Source organism: Canis lupus, unplaced genomic scaffold (genome assembly GCF_011100685.1).
Source record: "Canis lupus familiaris isolate Mischka breed German Shepherd unplaced genomic scaffold, alternate assembly UU_Cfam_GSD_1.0 chrUn_S367H527, whole genome shotgun sequence".
In the NCBI taxonomy this organism is placed as follows: Eukaryota; Metazoa; Chordata; class Mammalia; order Carnivora; family Canidae; genus Canis; species Canis lupus.
This window is the reverse complement of record NW_023331294.1, coordinates 1-26038: the sequence shown is the minus strand read 5'-3', so window position 1 is coordinate 26038 and position 26038 is coordinate 1. Positions and strand designations below refer to the sequence as shown.

Below are 26038 nucleotides of genomic sequence, written 5' to 3'. Positions count from 1 at the left end.
TTAGAAAATCTCTACAGTTGCTCAGCAAGCCATTTTATAAAAATTGAAATAGAAGTAATATAAGTTAAAAAAAAAGGTGTTATAAGAAAGCAATTAGGGATGTGCTCTCATGTAAGAAAATGCCAAAACTTACAACATTTTTTAAACTGTTTTATTTATTTATTCATAAAAAGTACAGAGAGAGAAGCACAGACATAGGCAGAGGGAGAAGCAGGCTCCCTATGGGGATCCTGTTGCGTGACTCAATCCCAGGACCCCTGGATCATGACCTGAGCCAAAGGCAGATACATGCTAAACCACTCAGTCATACGGGTGCCCCCAAAACATAGAACTATCAATTTAGTGTTACAAGTTTATTTAATTCATAAAAAGGACTTACCGTGGAATCGTTAAAATCATAAATATCCCTACATGGTTAAGCGTTTGGATTCTAATCATTCACTTATGCATAGGGGTGGAAAACTGGGTTACAGCAAACTTTAAACATATTATAAACTATTGCTAATCAGAGAATAAGTCAAAGCATCTAAGTGTACTTTGGGTTAGTAGGTAATAATATTTACTTTCCAAAATCCAATTTAACATAGCTTTTCAAGGAAATGGGTCTGTTTGGGGGTGCCTTGGGAACTCAGTTGGTTAAGCATCCAACTCTTGATTCCAGCTCAGATCATCATCTCGGAGTCATGGGATCAAGCCCTGAGTCAGGCTCCACACTCAGTGGGGAGCCTGCTTGAGATTCTCCCCCTCCCTCTACCTCTCTCCCCACTCATGGGCACACTCTCTTCTCTCTCAGATACATAAAGAAGATAAAATGTGTCAGTTTAGTGGTATTTATTGAATAAAGTTAATAATAGGTATCTCTTGACAATAAGAGCTCCAGGAGCTTAAAAAAATACCATAAAATTTCTGTCCCATTTCCTTATTAGCACAAACCAGTATAACTTTTACTTAATGAGTATTATTCAGTTAACTCAGAATTTCACCAAATTAAAAACAAAAATTTTATTGGAAATCTGAAACTCAAGAAAAGAAAGATAATATAACTAACCTTGAACAAGTGAGTTTCAATGCTGCTAACTGAAGTCTGCGGCCTTGAGGTAGGAATCATTACATTTTCTCTTGGAGTAACATTTCTATCCAGCAGTAAACTACTAGTCAAATTTCCAACAGAAGGCCCTTCCAAGACTGGTCCCATAGTAAGAGTGCTGTGGAAAGGTCTGTTCTGCTGTCTCTCCACCAGATATTTGGTAGTGATATCTGCCAGCCTCTCATTAGTCCTGTGAAGATTACACAACACAAGTGCTTAGTATTTTATTTCTACCCAAATCATTCCTGCATGACCTGCATTTTTTTAAGTTTCCATAATAGCAAACAGAATGTGCCAGTAAACAGTGTTTTAACACTGAAAATGTGACAGAGCAGAGCTACTATATATATTTATAGGTTTAAAATTATTCCAAAGGAGTATATATGATTCCAGGGATAACTAACTAACAAGAAATTCAAATTAGGGGAGGGAAAGAAATGGCTGACAGTGATGTACATGGATTGACAGGTAATACTTGCTACCTTCTGGAATGGCTGTAATTACAAGATTCTGGAGAATGCCGTTACACATATTTGTATTTAGTAAACCAGTTTGAACATAAAAATAAACCATCCCTCAAAGACATTTTCAAGGATGTGCTTTCACCACTCTTGTACATTTTACTCATTGCCTCAGAGAAATTGAGGGTTTCGCACCGAGGAATACCTCAGACCAACAACCTCTAGGGGCCAGGTAGATGGCAGAGCAGTGATCAGAAGGACCGAAACAGCTCCAGAGGCAATTAGCTGATAACACACTTACCAAGGCCCTGGAAGTAGAATCTGCCCTTTTTGTCTTCCACACACCCCCTCATGCCCACCATGATGCTATTTTTAGCCACGTTGGGATTTATACTGCCTTTCACCCCAGTGTGAATCTTTCTCTGTTTCACATGTATACTTTTATATAAAGTAGAAAACATACAAAGGTTTCCCCCACCCTCAGGCTCTCTAGTAATAATACCAAAGACACAATCAAGAAAGTTAATTTACCAACCTGTATAGTATTGGCACTTGATCTTTTGGGTTAAAGGTGTAATCTTCCAAAAATGAACTCATGAATATTTCTATTTAGGGTAATTCTGACAAAAAATTTTATAGTAATATGCTGTCTATATACCCACTATTTGCTTCGATGTGGATGGAACTGGAGGGGAGGGTATTATGCTGAGTGAAATAAATCAATCGGAAAAGGACAAATATTATATGGTCTCATTCATTTAGGGAATATAAAAATTAGTGAAAGGGAATAAAGGGAAAGGAGAGAAAATGAGTGAAAATATCAGTGACGGTGACAAAACACGAGACACACCTAACTCTGGGAAACAAACAAGGGATGGTGGAAAGGGAGGTGAGCAGGGGGTTGGGGTGACTGGGTGATGGGTACTGAGGGGGACACTTGGGCGGGATGAGCACTGGTTGTTATGTAATATGTTGGCAAATTGTTATGCAACATGTTGGCAAATTGAACTCCAAAAAAAACAAAACAAAACAAAAAACCTTTTAAGTAGGGTTGTAAAGATGCAGGTATGTGAATCTGCTCTTTCCACTATAAATTTTATGAAGTTTAAATATAGACACGTATTCCCAATGAAAATTTAGTGTTCTAATTGAAATATACCATAATTGTAAAATACATGCTGGATTTTTAAGACTTCGAATGAAAAAAATATGAAATATCTCAGTAATAATTTTATATTGATCACAAGTTGAAAGGATATTTTTTGACGTATTGTGTTAAATAAAATATATCAACTTTAAAAAAATAATATGCTGTCTAAATTATAAAGTTTTAAACAATTAGTTTGTAAAGACAACAAGATAGAGTAACTGAAAATATTAACGGGAAAAAGTAAAATCATATACCCCCCCCACACACACACACAAAAAGAGGAGAGAGGCAAACTATCCTGGATGAACATAAAATGGTAAGTTTATTTACAAACGTTATTTTCCAAAATTATACTATCCAGTTGGCTTTCACTTCCTACTAATCTCATGAACCCATCTCCATAAAAATTATGCTTTAGAGGCAAATCAATAAGCTAAATCTATTTTCATTGATTCTGTTTTAACTTACTTGCTCAGTTTTTTTGTCAATGACATTCGCATTTCTGATTCTTCTAGGTAGAGTTGCCTGTACTTTTCCAATTCTATTTTAAGTTCCTGAGAATTTCTTATTTGGGATTGAAGTTCAGATTCCAGCTCTTTAATTCTGAGTGCCACTTGACTTCTTATTGAAGCATCATGACTTGCTCTTAACTGCTCTAAGTTTTCTTGAGATGCTGCTTGTCTCTAAAGCAAATTAAAAGCACAGTTTTAAAACAGCTAAAACTTGAGTAATTATAGTATATTTCTTTCCTTCAGTTGGGACTCAATGATTCAGAGAGCAATTTTAAATGTGTAAAAAAAAGCTGAAGTGTAAAATATTTATCACCAATGTCACCTGAATTGAATCTGAATGATAAAAATAAAGTTTAATCATTCTTATATTAGTACTCATGCAATCTGATACTTCAAAGAACAAGAGAATCAATTAAAAATTTTAAAAAGTGCATAATACAACTTGAGAATAACCTGTTTCTTGATTTCTGCTCAGAGCATGTTCTCAGTCAGAGGTCCTGAGGCCAAGCCCTGTGTCGTACCCAGTATGGAGTCTACCCAGGATTCATTCTGTCTCTCTGTCTCTCTGTCTCTCCCCCTCTGCCAATCCCCCTGCTCATGTTCAATAATAAGGAAATAAATAAATAAATGAAATCTTCAAAAAGGAAGAATAACCTAGGAATGGAACATGGAGCCCAATGCAGGGCTTGATTTCACAAACCTGAGACCAAGACCTGAGCTGAGATCAAGAGTCTGCTGCTTAACCAACTGAGCCACCTAGATACTCCATGGTAAAAGTTTTATTTTTTTAAATTTATTTATTTTTAAAGATTTTATTTTATTTATTCATGAAAGCCAGAGAGAGAGAGAGGGGCAGAGACACGGGCTGAGAAGGAGGCTCCACCCTGGGAGCCCGATGTGGGACTCGATCCTGGGACTCTAGGATCACGCCCTGGGTCAAATGCAGGTGCTAAAACCACTGGGCCACCCAGGAATCTCCATGGTAAAAGTTTTATTTTATTTTATTTTTTTCCCCATGGTAAAAGTTTTAAATCACAATTTTTTCTTTTCCCCTTAATAGTCTTGTTTCAGGGGATCCCTGGGTGGCTCAGCGGTTTACCACCTGCCTGGGGCCCAGGGTGTGATCCTGGCATGGAACCTGCTTCTTCCTCTGCCTGTGTCTCTGCTTCTCTCTTCCTCTCTCTGTGTATCTCCTGAATACATAAATAAAATCTCAAAAAAATAGTCTTGTTTCATACATACTGGTCATAAATCATTCTGAAAGATCAATTTAGTGAGAATAATGATGAAAACTGAAATCTTTACAGGGAGGAACGAATGCCTCCAGAAATATACCAAACAGATTGCTGTAAAGGAAGCAGAGGAAACCTACACAATGCATATAACCAAAGTGTAATTTGTAATGAAATAAATGAAAGCATATCACAGATCAATAAACTAACCTGTAAAAATAGATTGACTTCTTTTAATCTTTCTTCTACAATCAATCTTACTCTCTGGTCAATCTCCCATTTATAATACTTTTCTACTTGAATGCCTTGTACCACATTGACTTCTGCATGACTTCTGAGGTTTACTACTTTTTCTTCCAAGTTCTTTTTAATCTGTTTTAGTTTTTCACATTCCCTCTCTGTTGCTTTCATAGATAATAACTCCTGTTGAAGAACTTGATTTTTTGCATCCAGGTCTATACATCTTGAAGATTCAGTTTCCAATCTTGCTCTAAGATCACCAATCTGCATGAATAGAACAATACAGTTCGGAAATGGAATGAAATTAGTTTAACTCAAAACTATAACCAACATTTTAAAAAACATTTTATGTTTAAGTCTCTGTACTGAACCGTAGGCTCGAATTCATAACGTCAAGATCAAGAGTCATATGCTCTACTGAGTCAGCCAGGTGCTCCCATTTTAAAATAAATTCATTTGCAATAAAATATAATCTATATTGTAGTAGAGTCTTAGAATGTGGAACCCTGAAGCACTTAGAAAATTAAGAACAGTGTTAAAACCACTAGGAGTTATTAAAAAAGATCTCTGCTATCATTGTCTTTGCCACACAACATTTGTACTTCATTTTATGTATTTTTCTATGACTGCTTCAGATCTTTCCTCCATAAAATAACTGTAAGTCACCTCTTAGTATAAAGTCTCTTATATAGGCAAATTGAATTCAAATAAAATTTTAAAAAAGAAAAGAAAGTCTCTGGCCCCTTCCCCTATCCTAACACACCATAATTTTAAAAAATTATTTATTCATGAGACACATAGAGAGAGGCAGAGATATAGGCAGAGGGACAAGCTCCACAGGGAGCCCGATGAAGGACTCGATCCCAAGGCCCTAGGATCATGCCCTGAACCAAAGACAGATACACAAACCACTGAGCCACTCGAGTGTCCCAATGAATACTCCCATTAATTTTTAAAAAGTTTTAGTAATATCATATTGACTTATGTAGGTCTGAACCAATAAATGCTTCCTAAGAGAAGACCTTGAAAATAAGACTCTAATTATTGAATCTATAAATACTGATTCTAAGCCACAAGCCTTTTTCTGAATTACAAATGATTTACATTAATTTGAATTGCATTCCCAGGAGAAATGATTCTCAGGATTAAGAAACCACACCTCTCAGTATAAAAATTTAGTGAGATGAAACTTATACTTTCGGACAAAAAAAAAAAAAACCCGCCTAATTGAATAGTATTATCTTATAATCCTCTGTTACTCCCACAAAACAAGGGAACATACTAAGCACCAAAAACCACCACTGAAAAACCTGACAGGGTTTCAGTGATTCTGAGTTGGGAAGAACTTCTTTCTTCTGGATATGATTGATAAGACAGGGTAAGTGGATGTGGTGGTTTTATAAATTTTTTGACACTTCTCCCATGATAATCCCACCCCTTAAAATGTGCTGACCTTAGTAATTGGTTTCCAGTGAATAGAATTCGGCAGAACTGCTGTGTGATTTTTTTAAGGCTAGGTTAAAAAATGTGATATAGCTTCCATTGACATTCTTCTTCTAGGGAAACTAACCCTTAGAATCTAGCTGCTGTGGGAAGCCCAGGCCACCTGGTGTGTCTTCATGTAGACATTTCAGCTGAGACTGACCCAGCTAACGTCCTTGCCAAAAGCCAGCCTCAACAGCTAAACATTTGCATGAACATGATTTTAGATGATTCTAGTCCCCAGCTTCCAGTCATCTCAGCTGACACCAAATGAAGAAGAAATGAGTTGGCCTTACTCGGCTTTGCCTAAACTAAATACTTGTGAACCAAATAAATGCTGTTTTGAGCAACTAGGTTTTCAGGTGGTTTATGATGCCGCAATAAATAACTGGCACAGAAACTGATATTAAACATGGGGTGCTGACATTAAAATATTTAAACCTGAACCTCCTTTGAACCGAGAGGTAGGTAGAAACTGAAAGGATGTAGGGAAGAGTAAGAATGAAAACCAAAAGGGCTTCCAACAGACTGTTAATGGAAACCTGATGGCCCTTGAAGAGGCTGACAGTAAAGGTTCCAGGCAAGTGAAGAAAATGACACTAGAGGAAAAGGAACTTGCGCCACAAACCACTTGAAAGTAAAACGGGACACAAAAGATAAACTAAACAAGGTCTATGCAGTATGAAAGACCCAGACAAACTGGGTGCAAATATTTTGTCCACATTTATAGCCTTTCCATATGCTGAAATGTCAAATAATGCTAAAATAAAGAATTGCATCCTGGGTCAAGAGCAAATCCAGGAAAACATGGCCTATGGATGAAGCCAAGATTATAAAAACTTTTGTTAAGACCTCAGAAGGATTTCAGGTATGCCTCAAATTTCTTTTAAGGATCTTAAGAGTATGAGCTTCACAGGAGAGCCCAGTTGAAAAGTTTATCTCAAAAAGATCTGCGAGACTGGCTTTTCTACTGACATAAAATCAATCCATTGATTCTCACAGAAAAACTCAAGAAGTTAAGAAAATTATAGCATCAAAACCACTGTTTGCGAGCTTGGACTAAAAGAGACCTAGATAGCACGGACTGAAAATAGGCCTTTGGGTCTTAGAAGTCCCCACAGGGAGGCAGCAGGCTGAAAACACAACTGCAAACACAGGTCATTGGACAGAACCAAGAGCTCAGAGAGGATAGACAGCAAAGAGCCATGGAGAAAAATTTCCATGGTTTCAGACTAAGTCTGACTGAAAAATGGACAGCATGCATCAGGCTGCATTTCAAACCTGCTATGGTCTAGTGTGACTTCCATCTTCTTTCTGAATGGAAGAGTCTTTAGCAAGTAACCAGAATGTTGTGTTTTCAATAGTAGAGAACTGTTCTCTTTAATTCTCAAGTCTTCATTCCTATTGAGAGAACCTGCACTCCAGGGACTAAAATTTAGACAACATAACCCTGGCACCTTATCCCCGCTGCACCTGATTAAGATGGCAAGATCTTGGACTCCATCCTGAACCCGATGCCATGATAACTGAGATTTGTCGGAGGTACTGGGAGGAGGTGAGTGCATTTTTCATGTGAAAGGAATATAGAACACTGTGGCCAGTGGGTAAATTACACTAAAAATTGCGTTCTTCATGTGTTCATAGGTGTTCCAGTATTCCATTAAAACTAAACAAAACAAAAAGACCGTGGGCTAACCTTAGTGACTTGCTACTAACGAACAGAATATGGTCAATGTGATGTTGTGTGTATTCCAAGGCTAGGCTACGAAAGGCAACACAGCTTCTGCCCTGTTCTGTATCTCAGCCTGCTTACTCGGAATTTAGCCCCTCCTCTTGTGAGGAGGCTCAGGCCACAAAGAGAGTCCAGGTGTGCCAGTGTAAGCATTTTGGCTGCCTGCCCTAACTATAAATCTAGGCAACAGCCAGCATCAACAACACCAGACATGAACTTTTTCTCTTGGTTTTTCCCCATTTAGGAGGACATTATCTGTGCATTTTTTCATATATTCCCTTTATTATGTTGAGGTATGTTCCCTCTTAAACCTACTTTGTGGAGGGTTTTTATCATGCATGGATATTGTACTTCATCAAACGCTTTTCCTACATCTATGGAAATGATGATGATTCTTCTTTCTTTTATTAATATGGTGCATCACACTGATTGATTTGCAGATACTGAATCACCCGTGTAACCCAGGAATAAATCCCATTTGATCATGGCGGTGATTTTCTTAATGTATTGTTAGATTCAGTTTGCTACTATTTTGTTAAGGATTTTTGCACTAGAAAATTGGCCTGTAATTCTCTTTGTGGTGTCTTTATCTGGTCTTGGTGTCAGGGTAATGCTGGCCTCATCAAATGAATTTGGAAGTTTTCCTTCCTCTTCTGTTTTATGGGACGGTTTGAGAAGAACGCATACTAACTCTTTCTTTAAATGCTTGGTAGAATTGGACTCTGAAGCCATCTGGTCCTGGACTTGTGTTTGTTCCAAGTTTTTGGATGAGTGATTCAATTTCTTGGCTGGTTAGCATTCTGTTCTACTTTCTTCCTTCTTCAGTTTTGGCAATTTATATGTTTCTCGGAACTTATCCATTTCTTCTAGGTTGTCCAATTTGTTGACATATATTTTTCATAATATTCTCTTATAATTGTTTGGATTTCTGCAGTGTTGGTTATTCTCCTCTGTCATGTGTGATTTTATTTGGGTCCTTTCCCTTTTCTTTTTGAGAACTATGGCTAGAGCCTTATCAATTTTATTAAATTTTTCAAAGAACCAGCTACTGTTGATCTGTTCTATTTTTATTTGTGTTTAGTTTCTTTATCATTTATTTCCACTCTAATGTTTTTTTAAAGATTTATTTATTGGGGCGGGGGGGAGGGGCAAAGGAAAAGGGAGAGAGAGAATCCACCAGTAGACTGAGGTTGGAGGCTGAAGCAGGCTTCAATCCCAGGACCCTGAGAACGTGACCTTAGCCAAAATCAAAGAGTTGGTCAGTTAACCAACTCAGCCACCCAGGACCCCCATTTTTCCTCTAATTTTTATTATCTCCATCCTTCTGCTGGCTTTAGGTTTCATTTGTTGTTCTTTTTCTAGCTTCTTTAGGTGTAAGGTTAGTTTGTGTTGAGATTTTTTTTTTTTTTTTTTGCTTCTTGAGGTAGGCCTGTATTGCTATATATACTTCCCTCTTAGAATCAGTTTGGCTGCATCTGAAAGGTTTTGGGGGGATCCCTGGGTGGCGCAGCGATTTGGTGCCTGCCTTTGGCCCAGGGCGTGATCCTGGAGACCCGGGATCGAGTCCCGCATCGGGCTCCCGACATGGAGCCTGCTTCTCCCTCCTCCTCTGCCTCTCTCTCTCTCTCTCTGTCTATCATAAATGAATAAATAAATATTAAAAAAAACATTAAAAAAAAGGTTTTGGACAATTGTGTTTTCATTTTCATTTGTTTCCATGTCTTTTGAAATTTCTTCATTTATTTCCTGGTTGGCCCACACATTGATAGTACGATGTTATTTCACCTCCATGTATTTGTGGTCTTTTCAGATGGTTTTTTGTAGTCCACTTCTAGTTTCATAGTATTGTGGTCAGGAAAGGTGCATAGTAGGACTTCAATCTTTTTGTACTTCCTAAGGCCTGTTTTGTGGCCTAATGTATGATCTAGTCTAGAGAATATTCCAGATCTGTATTCTAATTTCATTTATTGCACTCTTCATCTCAGATTCTTTTTAAACTCTTCTATCTCTGTTGTAAGGGTCTCACTGATGTCTTCCATTCTTTACTCAAGTCCACTGAACATCCTTATGGTCACTGCTTTAAATCCTCCATCAGGCACGTTATTTCTCTCTCTCACTTAGATCTCTGGCCCTGTGGCATTATCCTGTTCTTTCATTTGAGATAAATTCCTCTGTCTTCTCATTTTGTCTAGGTCTCTGACAGTTTCTCTGGGTTAGAAAAGCCAGTTATGTCACTTGTTCCTGAAAGTAATGGACCACTGAAAATGGTCCCGTAGTGCCCAGGGCCTGGTGCTTGAGGGAGGGTCTCCAGGGTGTGCGGCATGCACTCTGCTACTGGGTTCTGGCTCCTCTATCCCTCAGGCCAGTCATCTGAGAGATAGGTTCTCAGTATCTGCTGTGGGCAGTGTTTGGTACTTGGCCTGAATCTAGCGGGTTTGAACTAGCTTGCGAAATGAGACCTGTCACAGTCCACTGGAACTGAGACCCTGCAAAACTCTGGTCGGGACACATGGTGTCCGCAGGGGTTTGTACTGGTCTTCTGGGGGAAGGGCTTGCTGTGCTGGAACTGAGGCAAGCATGATTCAAAAGGGCAGTTCCCCTGGAGTGCAAACGGGTGGTGGCTGGTGTAAGCAAGTTAGGCAGCTGGTGTCAGAGTGGCACTGATTCCCACAGGTGGCTCTGTGTTTGTGCTCAGGGCCAGGGGAGGGAAATGGCACCAGCCAGCTGCTTCCGTTCTGTGTGCCTCTCTCCAAGTATAGTGCCCTACACCTTCTACCGTAGCCAAGCCCAATAACCTTTAAAATTCCAGGCTTTAATCCCTCATAGTTGCAAGAACTCAGGAAATTCAGCCACTCTCCTTTTCCAAGCCAGTGGCTACGTGCATTCCCAGGTGTTCTCTCCTGCCCTTCGCTGGGACCACTACTCCCTCCCATCTGCTGCAGATAGGATCTCTTTCTCTTCTAAACTATATCTCTGTACTTCCGACTTTCTTTAAAGTGGCCTCTTCTCTCTCTTTAGTTGTGACCTTTGTTCTGTCAGTATTCAGGTAGATTTCTGGGGTATGTAGGATGAGTTGATAGGTATCTAGTTGTATTAGTGGGATGAGGTGAGTCTAGGCTCCTCCTACCCTGCCACCATCTTCCTTTCTCTAAGACATTTTTTCTAAAGAATCCCTTCAATTACAAATTATTAAAACTAGACAAGAACTCCTCTTTTAAATTTCCCCTCATGTTAGGGGAGAAAAACGACTGGCAAGCAGAGAGACATGTGATTTGAAGTATAACGGCTGAACAACTAGTAAAAGTTTAATAAGCAAAACGGAACCTTTTATCTGAATTCAAGTAACTGCAATTCTAAAAGAAAGAGGCAGCATTGAGTGCTTTTAAATCAATAATCTTCATTCTCCCTTCATCAGTGATGACATAAGGAGAACGTTATGGAATAATTTCTAATCTTTTCATTAGCGAAACAAATGTATTGTCCTTTGGCACACTTAAATTAAATATAATTTCTCCTTTATCTTACTGCAAGCTTATTTTTCAGGGGAGGTAGTAAGACTATCTCATCTTTATATCGTACTAGAATGCTTCTCCATATCATATAGGTTCACTTTGAAATTTTTTTGTGATTCAAATTGCTCGCCTACTATTGTCTCTGATAATTTAATTGTTTTTAAAAATATTTAATTTATTTATTCATGAGAGACACACACAGAGAGACAGAGGCAGAGACACAGGCAGCAAGAGAAGTAGGCTCCATGAAAGGAGCCTGATGTGGGACTCAATCCTGGGTCTCCAGGATCACGCCCTGGGCTGAAGGCAGTGCTAAACCACTGAGGACCCGGGCTTCCCTGATAATTCAATTAAATGCAACAAGATATTTTACAGGTGTATTCTTGACATAATGTAATGAAATGTTTATTCTATTAATTATGTATTGACCTATCAAAGTACAGCTATGCATATCTTTCTATTTCAGTAAAAGAAGATGGATACAGGCAACTCTGTTTTCCAAGAATGTAGGATCTGTGCCAAGAACGGGATCGGCGCCAGTCTTGTATGCACAAGAACCAGGTCAAAAGAGTATCTAATTGTGAACTTTAAGATGATGGATTAGCAAGACTTCCGAACAGGAAGGCTGATAACCCAGAGTTAATCCTTTATATCCTAGATGGTGAAATCTATGGGTGAGTCTATGCATTATAACAAGTTAATAAAACACAACGAAATACATAGTAGACAGTGGATCCTGCAACCAAGACGATGGAAATGGATGCGGGAGGCACTGAGTGAGAAACTACAGGTATTACTGGAGAAGAGAAACGGGACTCTATCTTTTTGAGCCTGGCTTCTCATTGGGTCAGGTAGTCAGCAAGACATAAGCTGGCAAAAGGCTCCTTCAAAAAGTATAAGTCTCTACAGGAGTAAAGTTAGGTTCTACTACATTGACTTATTACATAATTGTAATATAAATGAGTGGTAATTTGCAAGAGGACTAGGAAAGAATTCTCATAAAATTTGATTTGGTAGTGGCCTAAGGATAGACATATAGGTCAATGTATTAGAATTGAGAATCTAAAAATAAACTCTCAAATTATGGTGGATTGATTTTCAACAAGGGTGTCGAGACACTAAAATGGAATAAGAATAGTCTTTTTAACAAATGGTACTGAGACAAATGGATATCCACACACAAAGTAATAAAATTAGACCTCTACCTCACAACATATGTACAAACTTAACATGAAATATTAAGAGCTAAAATTATAAAACTCATAGAAAAAACAGATGTGTATGTTCGTGATTGCATTTGGCAACAGTTTCTTAAATATGGCATCAAAAGACAGAAACAGATTAAGGATTTCATCAAAATCTAAAAAATAAAAGCTTCTATGCTTCAAATGTAACCATCAAGCAAAAGTGAAAAGGCAAGGTGATGAATAAAATATTTGAAAATCATATCCCTGATAAGGGGTCTGTAGTTAGGATATAGATAGAACTCTTACAATAATGAAAAGACAGTCCAATATAAAAATGGGCAAAATAAATGATTAGTTCTTTAAGCAAGATATAGAAATGAATAATGACCACATATAAAGGTGAGATGCTCAACCTCACTAGTTCTAAGAAATATGCAAATTAAAACCACAAGACAGATGGAACTCAACAAGTGTATTATGCTAAGTGAAATAAGTCAGAGAAAGACAAATACCATATGATTTCACTCCTATGTGGAATTAAGAAAAAAAAAAAAAAACCAACAACAGATGAACATAGGGGAAGGTGGAAAAAAAGGAGAGAAAGAGAGGCAAACCATAAGAGACTCTCAACCATAGAGAATAAACTAAGTGTTGCTGTCGAGGTGGGCAGGGGGGGCTAGATGAGTGATGGGTATTAAGGAAGGCACTTGTACTGATGAGCACTGGGTATTTAAGTGAGGAATCACTAAATTCTACTCCTGACACCAAGATTACATGATATGTCAACTAACGAGAATTCAAATAAAAATTTGAAACAAATGAAAATACCCCTACAACGTGTCATTTTACACCCAATAGGATAGCTATAACAAAAACAACAGATAATGACAAACATTGACAAGAATCAGGGAAAATGAGAATCCTCGAACACTGGTGACATAAATGTAAAATGGTGCAGCCAGTTTGGAAAATAGTCTGGCAGTTCCTCAAAAGGTTTAAACCAAAAATGTTAAAGGTCCTTTAACATATGAACTAACAATTCCATTTATAAGTATATACCCAAGAGAAGTGAAATGTTCATGCAAAAGCTTGTACATGCGTATTCACAACAGCATTATTAACAACAGCCAAAAAGTGTAACAGCTCAAACGTCCACCAAATGATAAATACATAAATAAAATGTGGGCTGTCCATATGGTGGGAGAGTATTCAGAAATAAAAAAATAATAAAGTTCTGACACATGGCACAAAATAAATCTAAAAACATGCTAAACCAAAGAAGGCAGTCACAAAGGATCAAATATTTGGTGATTCCATTGAGATGACCTGTCCAAAATCAGCAGCAAATCGATAGACAGAGACTAGAACGGTGACTACCTATGGCTAAGAAGAATAGGGAGGGGGAAACTAGCATGAGGTGCCAGTTAAAGGGCATAGGGTTTATTTTTACGGTGACAAAATGTTCTAAAATGGATTGTGGTAGTCTTTGAATATGCATCTTATGTTCATTATATCTCAATAAAGTTATTACCAAAAATATATATCAAGTATGTAAGATTACTAGGAAAATCTGTATTTTACTGCTCAAAGCACAGAGGGATTTATTTCCCAATGATTTTAGAGTCCCAAAACTAATTAAAAATTACCTTCTGTCTTAGCATATTAATCTGAATTTCCATTTCCGTTTGACTGGTTTTTAAATCTCCATAGAAAGGAAGCTCTCCATTTTCATATTTACTTAATATCCTTCTTAACATGTTTATTAAGTGGTTCTTAAGCCTGCAGAAGGTATAGAATGAGTAAGTCAGGTCCTTTAATAAGAAATATTTAATACTTATTTAAATAGATAATAGGTTCTATCACATAAACAAATCTATACTTATGATATCTCATTTGTTCCAATCTCTCATTGTTTGAGAGAATACCAACTAAATTACATTGCTAAGTAAAAAAATATGGAAAAGATTTTTATGACACATATGGCAGTTGAAGGGTTAACAGGGGTAACTATATTAAGAGTTCTTGTAAGTTATTATTAATATCTATTTTCAGTATGTGAATATAAAAATTAATCTATTATTAGGTAGTAGAGGCTAGTAATCCACGGTGAGGAAGAAAAGCATCCTCATCTATTAATGTTTTATAAAGACACAAAAATACATTTTGGTACCCACCTACCCCAGTCTAAAAGAAGGAAAGAAAATACAGACAAAAAACATCAAAGGAGATCATTCAAAACAGAAAGAGAAACAGGAAAGAAAAATATTTATAAAGTTTGAATTCAGAGGAAGAAGGAAGAGGGCAGAGCTTTAGAAGAAAGGAAATCAGCAGAGAGAGAATGTATGATGATGGCCTATGAGACTGTTTTAAACAAAAATCTAATACCTTGGCTAGTACATTCTTAGGAAAGTGAAGGATGCCAAACAATGCAGAGAAACAAAGTTGAATGACAGAAAAGTTTTGGCGGATCAGAGCAAAACTTAAATACTCAGCAAATAAGCAGAAAGGAAGCCAGGTGGGAGCTTCAGAGACATCGAAAGACTTTTTTAAAAATCTGAGTAGTGAAGTTGCTCATTTTATTCTTCATGAAGTCAGACATGTATTTTTGTATGAATGACATATTTTATAACTAGAAAACGCAGGAAGAAAATGTAAGCCACTTGAGTCAGAGATGGCAGAGCAAGAGGAGAACATAGTTTTGTCTGATCCCAGAAATTCAGCCAGAGAGCTTTCAAATCATTCTGAACACCTGTGAAATCAACCAGACATCTAAGGAAAGAATTGCAGCATTTCTACAAATAGAAAAGTGACCACTTTTTGCAAGTCTTGGTTAACTTTCACCTTCAGAGTTACATTCTATTCTTTCACCGTACTTAATTTTATTTCTATATACATGTAAGTCCTGCTTGTTTTTCCTTTGGGATATATTTCTCTAACAAAAAGACATAGGATATGGTATAATTGCTCAGTTCTGTTCAACTGGGTGATAATATCCTTTTTTAAAATTTATTCATGATAGTCACAGAGAGAGAGAGAGAGAGAGAAAAGAGAGAGAAAAAAGACAGAGAGAGAGAGGCAGAGACATAGGCAGAGGGAGAAGCAGGCTCCATGCACCAGGAGCCCGACGTGGGATTCGATCCCGGGTCTCCAGGATCACGCCCTGGGCCAAAGGCAGGCAGCAAAACCACTGCGCCACCCAGGGATCTCTGATAATATCCTTTTTATTTTGACTTTTAATTTCCATTTTTACACTTACATTCTAGACTTTCCTTGTATTTAATTTTATTTTTGTATATATACAAGGTTTCCTCTTAACCATTTGGGGATGCAATTTCCTAACAAAAAGACCAAAATTCACATAGTATCGGTGTACTGCTCTGCTCTCTTGATCTCTCTAATTCTATTATCTCCTTTGTTAACCTTTAAATTGGCTTCGGGTCTCTTCTGATTTGTTTAGCATGTATTTATCTGGGGTCATTCTTGATATTTTTCTATTCTGTTTCTCTCACTCATCTCTTCTTCTCTGGGACAGAATGACAAGATGGAAAAAAACTCACCGCCACAAAGAGAACAAGAGGTAGTACTGACTGCCCAGAACCTAATCAGCATGGATAGAAGGAAGAGGCTGGAGCGAGAGTTCAGAATAATGACCATCAAGATAATAGCTGGGCTTAAGAGACACTCAGAGGACACTAGAGAATGCCTTTCTGGAGAAATAAAACAACTGATATCTAATGAAGTTGAGATAAAAAAGGCTAATCTTAGTGAGATGCAATCAAAAATGAAGGTTCTAACTGCTAGGATAAATGAGGCTTCACAGAGAAGTAGTGATATAGAAGACAAAACAATGGAGAATAAAGAAGCTGAGGAAAAACAAGAGAAACAACCACTGGACTATGACAGGAGAATTTGAGAGATGATTCGTACCACACAGCAAAACAATGTTAGAAATAATGGGGATCCCAGAAAAAGAGGGGAAGGAGGGGGCAGAAGGCATATTTGAGCAAATTATAGCAGAGATCTTCCCTCATCTGGGGAAAGAAACAGGCACTCAAGTGCCAGGAGGCACAGAGAACCTTCCTCAAAATCAATAAAAAATAGGTCAATATCTCCAAGCAAAGCTTGCAAATTTCAGACCCAAAGAGAAAAATCCTGAAAGCAGCTTGGAACACGAGGCCCTGAACTAAGAAGGAGAGAAATATTCAACTGGCAGCGGATCTATCCAAAGAGATAGCAGGCCAGAGAGAGCTGGCATGATATACTCAGGGTGCTCAATGAGAAGAATCTACAGCTAAGAATTTTATCCAGCAAGGCTCTCATTCAAAATACAAGGGGAGATAAAAAGCTTCCAGCACAAACAGAAACTAAAAGAATTTGTGATCCCTAAAACAGCCCTGCAAGGGGGAACCTTTAAGAAAACAGAGAGCCCAAAAATAACACAGACCAGAAATGGAACAGACACAGTACCACCAAAACACAGACTTGACACGTAATACAATGGCACTACATCCATATCTTTCAATCGTTACTCTGAATGTAAACCAAGCCAAATGCCCCCAACCAAACACAGAGGGTATCCCAGTGGATTAAAAAAAAAAAAAAAAGCAAGACCCATCGATATGCTATCTGTAAGAGACTCATTTTTAGACAAAGAAAACCCCAGATTGAAGGTGAGGGGGTGGAAAACCATTTTATCATATTAAAGGACATTAAAAAAAAACTGAGGGTGGCAATCTTGATATCAGACAAGTTGTATTTAAACCAAAGACTGCATTAGAGATGAAGAAAGACACTATGCCATAATTAAATGGTCTATCCAAAGAGAAAATTGAACAATTATAAGTTTTAATGCCTCTAAAGTAGGAGCAGCCAACTATATAAACCGATTTTCTGTTAAGATTTCATTATTTATTTATTTGACACAGAGAGAGAACAGAAGCATGGGCAGCAGGAGAGGGAGAAGCAGACTCCCCACTGAACAGGGAGCCTGATGAGGGGCTTCATCCCAGGACCCTGAGAACATGACCTGACCAAAGGCAAGGGCTTAACCGACTGAGCCACCCCAGACCCCCTTATGAACCAATTAATATCAAAATTAAAGGAACACATTGATAGTCATACAATAATAGTAGGCACTTTAACACACCAACCTCACTGTAACGGCCAGATCATCTAAGCAGAAGATCCACAAGGGCACAAGGGCTTTGAATGACACAACTGCACAAAATGGACTTCACAGATAACTTCAGAGCATTCCATCCTACAGCCAACAGAATACACATTCTTCTCGGGTGCACATGGAACATGTTCCATACTAGATCACGTACTGGGTCATAAATGGGTCTCAACTGATACCAAAAAGATTGGGGATCATTCCCTGCATACTTTCAGACCACAATGCTTGAAACTGAAACTTGATCACAAGAGGAAATTTGGAAAGAATTCAAATACACGGAGGTTAAAGATCAGCCAGGGAATAAACAGCACAGTTTTAAAAACCTCATAGAAACAAACAAAAATGGAAACGCAACTGCTCAAAACATCTGGGATGTAGCAAAGGTCATCCTAAGAAGGAAGTATATAGCAATACAAGTCTTTCTCAAGAAATGAGGAAAGGTCCTAAGTACACAACTAACCTTACACCTAAGGAGCTGGAAAAGAACAGAAGATTAAAACCTAAAACCAGCAGGAGAAGAGAATTCATAAAGATCAGAGCAGAAATCATGAAATAGAAACCAAAGGAACAGTAGAACACATCAATGAAATCAGGAGCTGTTCTTTGACAGAATAAGATCAATAAACCCCTGGACAGACATATCAAAAGAGAGAGACGGACCCAAAGAAATAAGATCGTGAATGAAAGAAGACAGATCACGACCAGCACCAGAGAAATATAGACAACTATAAGAACACATTCTGAGCAACTATATGCCAACAAAGTAAGCAATCTGGAAGAAATGGATCCCTTCCTATCAAAACTGAAACAGGAAGACACAGGAAACCTGAACAGACCCATAACCAGCAAGGAAATGGGAGCAGTCATCAAATATCTGCCAACAACCAAGAGTCCAGGACCAGGAGGCTTCCCAGGAGAATTCTACCACACATTCCAGGAAGAATTAATCTATTCTTCGGAGCTGTTTATAAAAATTAGTAATGGAAGGGAAACCTTCCAGTGTTCTCTGTGAGGCCAACATTACTCTGATCGCAAAACCAGAGCAAGACCCCACCCAAAAGGAGAATTACACTCCAATATCCCTGATGAACACGGATGCCAAAATTCTCAACAAGACACTGGCTGGGAGGATTCAACAGTACATTAAAGGATGATTCACCATGTCCAAGTGGGTTTTATGCCTGGGCTGCAAGGGTGATTCGACATCTGCAGATGAATCAATGTGATACACTACAGAAATAAAAGAAAGGATAAGAACCATAGGATCCTCTCAAGAGATGCAGAAAAAGCAGTTGACAAAGTGCAGCACCCTTTCCGGATCAATACTCTTCACAGTGCAGGGAGGAGGGGAGCATATCTCAATATCATAAAAGCCATCTACGAAAAGCCCACACCCGATGCTATTCTTAATGGGGAAAAACTGAGAGCTTTGCCGCTAAGGTCAGGAACACAACAGGGAGGTCCACTCTCTGGACAACCAGTGTTGTTCGACATAGCCTCAGCATTTAGACAACAAAAAGAAATAAAAAGGCGTCTGAATCAGAAAAGAACTCAAACTCTCACTTTTCTCAGAGGACATGATATCCTATGTGGAAAACCCAAAAGACTCTACGCCAACATTGTTAGGACCCTTTCCTGAATTCAGCAAAGCAGCAGGATAGGAAATCCATGCACAGAAATCAGTTGCATTTCTATACACTAACAATGAGATGGAAGAAAGAGAAACTGAGGAGTCAATTCCATTTACCATTGCACTAAACACCATAAGATACCTTGGAATAAACCCACCCAAAGAGACAAGGATCTGTACTCTGAAGAAGACAGGACATTCTGGAAAGAAATTGAGAAATCATAAAGAACTGAAATCATTCCATGTTCATGGATTGGAAGAACAAATATTGTTAAAATGTCTATGCAAGCTCGAGCAATCTCTACATTCAATGCAATCTCTATCAAAATACTACCAACTTTTTTTTAAGATTTTTATTTATTATTCATTAGACACACACACAGAGAGAGAGAGAGAGAGAGAGGCAGAGACACAGGTAGAGGGAGAAGCAGGCTCCATGCAGGGAGCCCAACGTGGCACTCGATCCTGGGTCTCCAGGATCACACCCTGGATTGAAGGCAGAGCTATACCGCTGAGCCACCTGGGCTGCCCCCAACTTCTTTGCATACAGCTGGAGTAAATAATACTAAAATTTCTTTGGAACCTTAGAAGACCCCGAATAGCCAAAGGTATGTTGAAAAACGTAGCCAAAGCTGGTGGCATTAGAAGCCAGCCTTTAAGCTCCATTGCAAAGCTGTGATCAACAGGACAGTATGGTCCTGGCACAAAAGCGGACATGTCAATCAATGGCCCAGAAGAGTAAATCCAGAAGTGGACCCTCAACTCTATGGTCCACTCCTCTTCAACAATACTGGAAAGAAAATCCAATGGAGACAAAGCAGTCTCTTCAACAAATGGTGTGGGAAAATCAGACCACCACATGTAGAAGAATAAAACTAGACCATTTTCTTACACCATACACAAAAATAGAGTCAAAATGGATGAAACACCCAAATGTAAGATAGGAATCCATTAAAATCCTAGAGGAGAACACAGCCAGCAACCTCTGTGACCTTGGCTGCAGCAACTTCTTGCTAGACATGTCACCAGACGCCAAAATGACCTACTGAGACTTCATCAAGATAAAAAGCTTTTACGCAAGGAAACAGTTGACAAAACCAAAAGACAACTGACAGAATGGCAGAAGGTGTTTGCAAATGCCTTATCAGATAAAAGGCTGGTATGCAAAGTCTATAAAGAGCTAATCAAAGTCAACACCCAAAGAAAGATAACCCAATGAAGAAATGGGAAGAATGAAAGAGTCAAAGTCTCCAAAGAAGACATACATATGGCCAACAGACACATGAAAACATGCTCAACATCAGTTGGCACCAGAGAAATACAAATCAAAACCATGGTGAGTTTCCCCCTCACACCTTTCATAATGTCCAAAATTAGCAAGTCTGGAAATGACAGATGTTGGCAGGAATGCAGAGAAAGGGGGATCCTCTTACGATGTTGGTGGGAATGCAACCTGGTGCAGCCACTCTGGAAATCAGTACCAGAGGTTCCTCAAAGAGTTGAAAAAGGAGCTACCTATGTAAAACCCAGCAATTGCACTAGAAGGTATGAATCCCAAAGATCACTTTGGTCAGGATCCAAAGGGGCACCTGCACCCATATGTTTATACCAGTAAATATCCACAATAGCCAAACTAGGAGATCCGATGTTCTTTGAAAGAGGTATGTATAAAGAAGTGTGATATAAATAAATAATCATATTTATTTATTTATTGGACAGAGAGAGAGAGAGAGGAGGGAGGGAGAGAGAGAACAGAATATTACTCAGCCAATAAATAATGAAATCTTGGGACCCCTGGGTGGCTCAGTGGCTGAGAGTAGGCCTTTGGCTCCGGGCATAGGGGAAGGGAAGGAAAAGTAAAACAAGATGAAATCAGAAAGAGACACAAACCATAAGTCACTCAATACTAGAAAACAAACTGTGGGTTGCTGGAGGGGAAGGGATTGGGGGCGATGGGGTAACTGCCTGATGGGGATTAAGGAGGGCACGTGATGGCATGAGCACTGGGTGTTACATAAGACTGATGAATCACTGAACTCTACCTCTGAAACTAATATTACACTATAAGTTAATTAATTTGAATTCAAATAAATAATATAAAATAAAAAGAAATACAAGCAAATCCAAGATAACTTTTGATGTTGTTATATGACACAGTTAAGTTTTTAGAGATTAGGATATCTGCTCTAAGAAAAGAACACTATTAAAAGGAAAGATTACCTAAGAACAAAGATATCTTGCAGAAAAAATTCACGGTGGACAATGAAAAGCGCAGTTGACAATATATGTCAAAGGCATTGTTGTTATTATTTAAGGAATCACGGAAGAGTAAATGTAGTATTTTGGCAAGAATTTCTATTTAGGTTTTTATAAACTACAATTACAGATAAATTAGTTAATTAATGGTTAAAGTGATGTGAAATATTAGTCTTACCCAGTATTCTCTTTTTCCAATTCCTCATTTTTCTTCACTTCTTGATCCAACCTGAACTGCAAAGGCTGTTTTAACTCCATACATTTCTTTAGGTTTTCCTTTTCATCACCACACTTTGGAAACAATTTTTTAAGAACATTAGTTTCAAAAATCAAGAGACTCCTTCTTCTTTTATAAAATGCTATTTCTCATGAATCCATGAGTAATATGTGTTTAGACAGGTTTATAAAATACATATAAAATGTAGGTTATGAACCAAATGTCAATGAAAAGAAATCTCAAAAATAAGGATGTTTGTTAAAACAGCTTCAACTGAGTTTATATTTTCATCATTTTTGTTTCTAGAATTTAAATTGCCAAAATTTACTTGGGAAATACAGAGGTTTTTAATCCACATTAATGAAAAAATCTTTAAGGTGGCTATACTTACATCTGAGTTTCTAGAGATGTCCTAGAAGCAGTTTCACCAATGTCTTAAGATACTCTGGGTTTTGTGAGATCACAGCTTAAGATACAGTCTCTGAAAAATTCCCATACTGTCCCCATTATAATTTTGATGATCATCTGACTTTAGGATGAGATACTCTCCTTCTCTGCAAGCATTTCAAACATTTCTCTGCAAGATTTCAATTTCTTCTTTTCTGTTGACCACTTTTCTCTCTAAATAAAATTCAAGGCTTCCCAATATTCTATAAAAACGTTTCCTTACTCTTGCAGCATTTTCGATCATCTTGCTTTTCCCCTTTCACTGGACTCGAACATTCTTTAATGTGTCATCTCAGCCACAGATTCATCTTTTCATCACGTCTTTTACACTAAAATCTGACTTTCAATCCTGGAATTCCACTAAAAAGTTTTGACAATCATCAAGGATCTGTTTTTACAAGTCCTGATCCTGCTTTACTTCTCAGCAGCAGCTGAAAACAATGCCACATCTTCCCTCTGCTCTTCTAATCCCATTTCATTTCTAAATGACAGCAAACGCTGACATTCAGTCCTTGGACCCTTGCTATTCCTCTTTTTCACATCCTCTCAGAGTTCTCCAAATCCCAAGGCTTCAAAACCAGATGCTCTATTCTATACTTTCAGCCTTGACCCATTTACTGAGGTCATGTGTATGCTTCCATCTTCCTTCTAGTTCCTCATAGACAATATTTTCAACCACACATTCAATACCTGTTACCTGATGTGCATTACCTTTCTAGTTAGCTAATCTGTTATTTTTATATATTTTTTTAATTTATATTTGAGAGAGAGAGAGCATGAATGGGGAGAGGAGCAGATACAGAGTGAGAAGCAGACTCCCTGCTGCAGAGGGAGCCTGATGTATACAGGACTCGATTCTGGGACCTTGAGGTGATGACCTGAGCCTAAGGTAGATGTTTAACCCACTGAGCCACACAGGCACCTCACACAGTTAATCTTGTACATTTTATCTTGACTCTTTTTGGGATTACTTTGAGTTATTTTTTAAAGATTTTATTTATTCATTTATTTATTCATGAGAGGTACGGAGGGAGAGGGCGGGGGGGCAGGGAGAGAGAGGCAGAGAGAGAGAGAGAGAGAGAGGCAAAGAGACAGGTAGAGAGAGAAGCAGGCTCCATGCAGGGAGCCCCATGGAGGACTCCATCCCAGGACTCCAGGATCATGCCCTGAGCTGAAGGCAGACGCTTAATGAGAGAGACACCCAGGCATCCCGAGTGTATTTTTTTTTAATTTTTTAAAATTTATTTATGATAGTCACACACACACACACACACACACACACACAGAGAGGCAGAGACACAGGCAGAGGGAGAAGCAGGCTCCATGCACCGGGAGCCCGACGTGGGATTCGATCCCGGGTCTCCAGGATCGCGCCCTGGGCCAAAGGCAGGTGCCAAACCGCTGTGCCACCCAGGGATCCCAGTGTATTATTTTTTAATCTGGGGGGGGCACCTTTACCCTCAGGATGCTGACCATTGTACTTTGTCTTGCTTTTCTTTTATAATGCAAAAGTTCTTCCCAAGGGTTGGATTATGAACGGTTTGCCTTTGTTTCCTTTTGAATACTTTCCTATTCCATAGAGACGTGAACTTACGGAAGTCTTCTTCTAAGTTCTTTTCAGACACATACTTGACTATTTTCTTCAGAGGCTTAAGTCAGCTAGAGCTAACTCTTCTTCCCAATCCATATTTCTTCACCTCAAAATGGTGTCCATGAAATATCTTAACACAGATGTAGTCTCTGTCCTGGGGATTCATGAGGTGAGAACCTTCTAGAGAAATTAGGGCTATGAACTAAGTTGCTGGAAAGCTATTTAAGTTTTTATTTTATAGGGTAAGCTTAAAGTGGCTAATCATTTTATACCATAACCCTAATTCATTTCTATAGGAATATGCAGAATTATCTATGGATATTCTTACAAACTCTGTAATATGTGGTGGCTTCCTAATAGATTCCTGTGTGATATTGTAGGGGGACAACTCATGGCACTCTCAGTCAGAGATAAGACTCCTTGTCAAGTTAACTGCATGAAAAGTACAGTAAAGCAACTTGAGCAGTTTTTATGAAGTCAGGAAAAAAAGTTTTTTTCGATGTTTCTTTGGCCACAGAAAGGACCAGTCAACAGAATGTGCTAGTTCCCCTGATAGGTATGATTGTTTAATGAAATTTGCATGTACCTAACTTATGTCACTGAAAGAAACTAGTTGTAGGTCCATCTACCTCATAGTTCCAACTTAGAAGTCCCAAAGCAATCTTCTCATCTTAAATCATTGGTAGCCACTCCTACAAAGGACGGTATGAATGGCACGATAATCCTGTACTGCTTATAAATGGTTATATAGTTTTCACTACCTATCAATAAACTGGAGTCCTGGATTGCACATTAATCTTTTCTGAGATTGGACTGTTAAATCTCTGAAAGTATGATTAACTCAAGGTAATAGAAAAACATTCGTTTCTGAACTTGCAATGAATGCTAGGAGCACTAGGTTACTCTCTAAGGCCCTGACTGAGCAGTCATTTCTACTTTTTCACTGGCATCTCTTTTCCTTTACAAAATCCAACAAGGAGAAAACTACATCCCTTTGAGAAAAATGTTTGCATAATTACCTAGTAGTCATTCTGCTTTTTTCTAAGATTCTATTTATTTATTTATGAGACACACACAAACACACTCACACACACACACACACACACACAGAGGCAGAGACACATGCAGAGGAGGAGGCTCCATGCAGGGAGCCCCATGTGGGACTCAATCCGGGGACTACAGGATCATGCCCTGGGCCCAGGGCAGGCACCAAACCACTGAGCCACCCAGGGATCCCCCTCGTAGTCATTCTTAATGAAGGCAACACACTACCAATTTGTAATTACAAATCACCACAAATTATTAGTAAAGTAATTCATTCTCAAAATCTCAGTGAAGGGTTGAGATTACAAGAGAAAGTCAGCATTCAAGATCAAATTATTACTCAAAGTTTGGGGAATTTTAAACATATTGAAAAATATTAGCAGGGACTCAGACATTAGTATACCAATATTCATAGCAGCATTACCAACAATAGCTAAGAGGTAGAAAAACCCAAATGATCACTGACAGATAAACAAAATGTGATATATATATATATAAAATACTGTTTTGCTTAGGCTATCACAATCCTTTTTATTAAAATCTTACTACAAAAATGATTAATTTATGCATTCAGTCAACTTTATCTATAAAGAGGAATTATACCAAGAGTAGTTAAATAGCAACCATATGAATATAATAAATATTTTTATGAGTGAGAATTTTCATATTATCCAAAATGTTCTTATACACTACTACTAGAGATATAAAAATTCCTTCTCCTTAGGACAGAAATTAAGAGACTGACTTACCGAACTTGAACTTAACAGGTCTTTCTGAAGCTGTTCAATTTGGCCTGCTTGCTCCTTGACTGTAACTTTTAACTCGGCATTTTCAACTTCAAGCCTAAAATGCATATTTTAAAATATTTATTCTCAGACACAAATTTTAAACATACCACATAATTTCTAAACAAACATCTAAAGGTCTTACATAAATTCTTAGAAATTTAAAAGTAGATTTGGCAATTGTGCCATTTTTCTGGTTGTGTTTTGGGGTTAATGTACAAAATTTAAAGATCGTAAGCAAAAAAGAAAAAAAAAGGATCGTAAGCAAAAATTATGCATTTCAAAATCCCACAAAGC

The 26038-nt window shown here is 38.1% G+C and overlaps 1 protein-coding gene across 3 annotated transcripts in view; it reads right to left on the bottom strand.

Moving 5' to 3' along the window:
• LOC119879181 (ankyrin repeat domain-containing protein 26-like) overlaps window positions 1-25863 on the bottom strand; it is a 41904-nt gene extending 16041 nt beyond the window's left edge. For 2 of the 3 annotated variants that reach the window (XM_038589591.1, XM_038589592.1), the window contains exons 1-6: window positions 25706-25863; window positions 21836-21948; window positions 14242-14374; window positions 4653-4946; window positions 3167-3381; window positions 1049-1277 (exon numbers count right to left, since the gene is read on the bottom strand). In XM_038589591.1, the coding sequence (XP_038445519.1) occupies window positions 1049-1277; window positions 3167-3381; window positions 4653-4946; window positions 14242-14374; window positions 21836-21948; window positions 25706-25810 (1089 nt within the window). In that variant the 5' untranslated portion in view covers window positions 25811-25863. The remainder of the gene's footprint in view (window positions 1-1048; window positions 1278-3166; window positions 3382-4652; window positions 4947-14241; window positions 14375-21835; window positions 21949-25705) is intronic. The other variant, XM_038589593.1, reaches the window with a different exon arrangement.
• Between the last annotated feature and the right edge of the window lie 175 nt (window positions 25864-26038).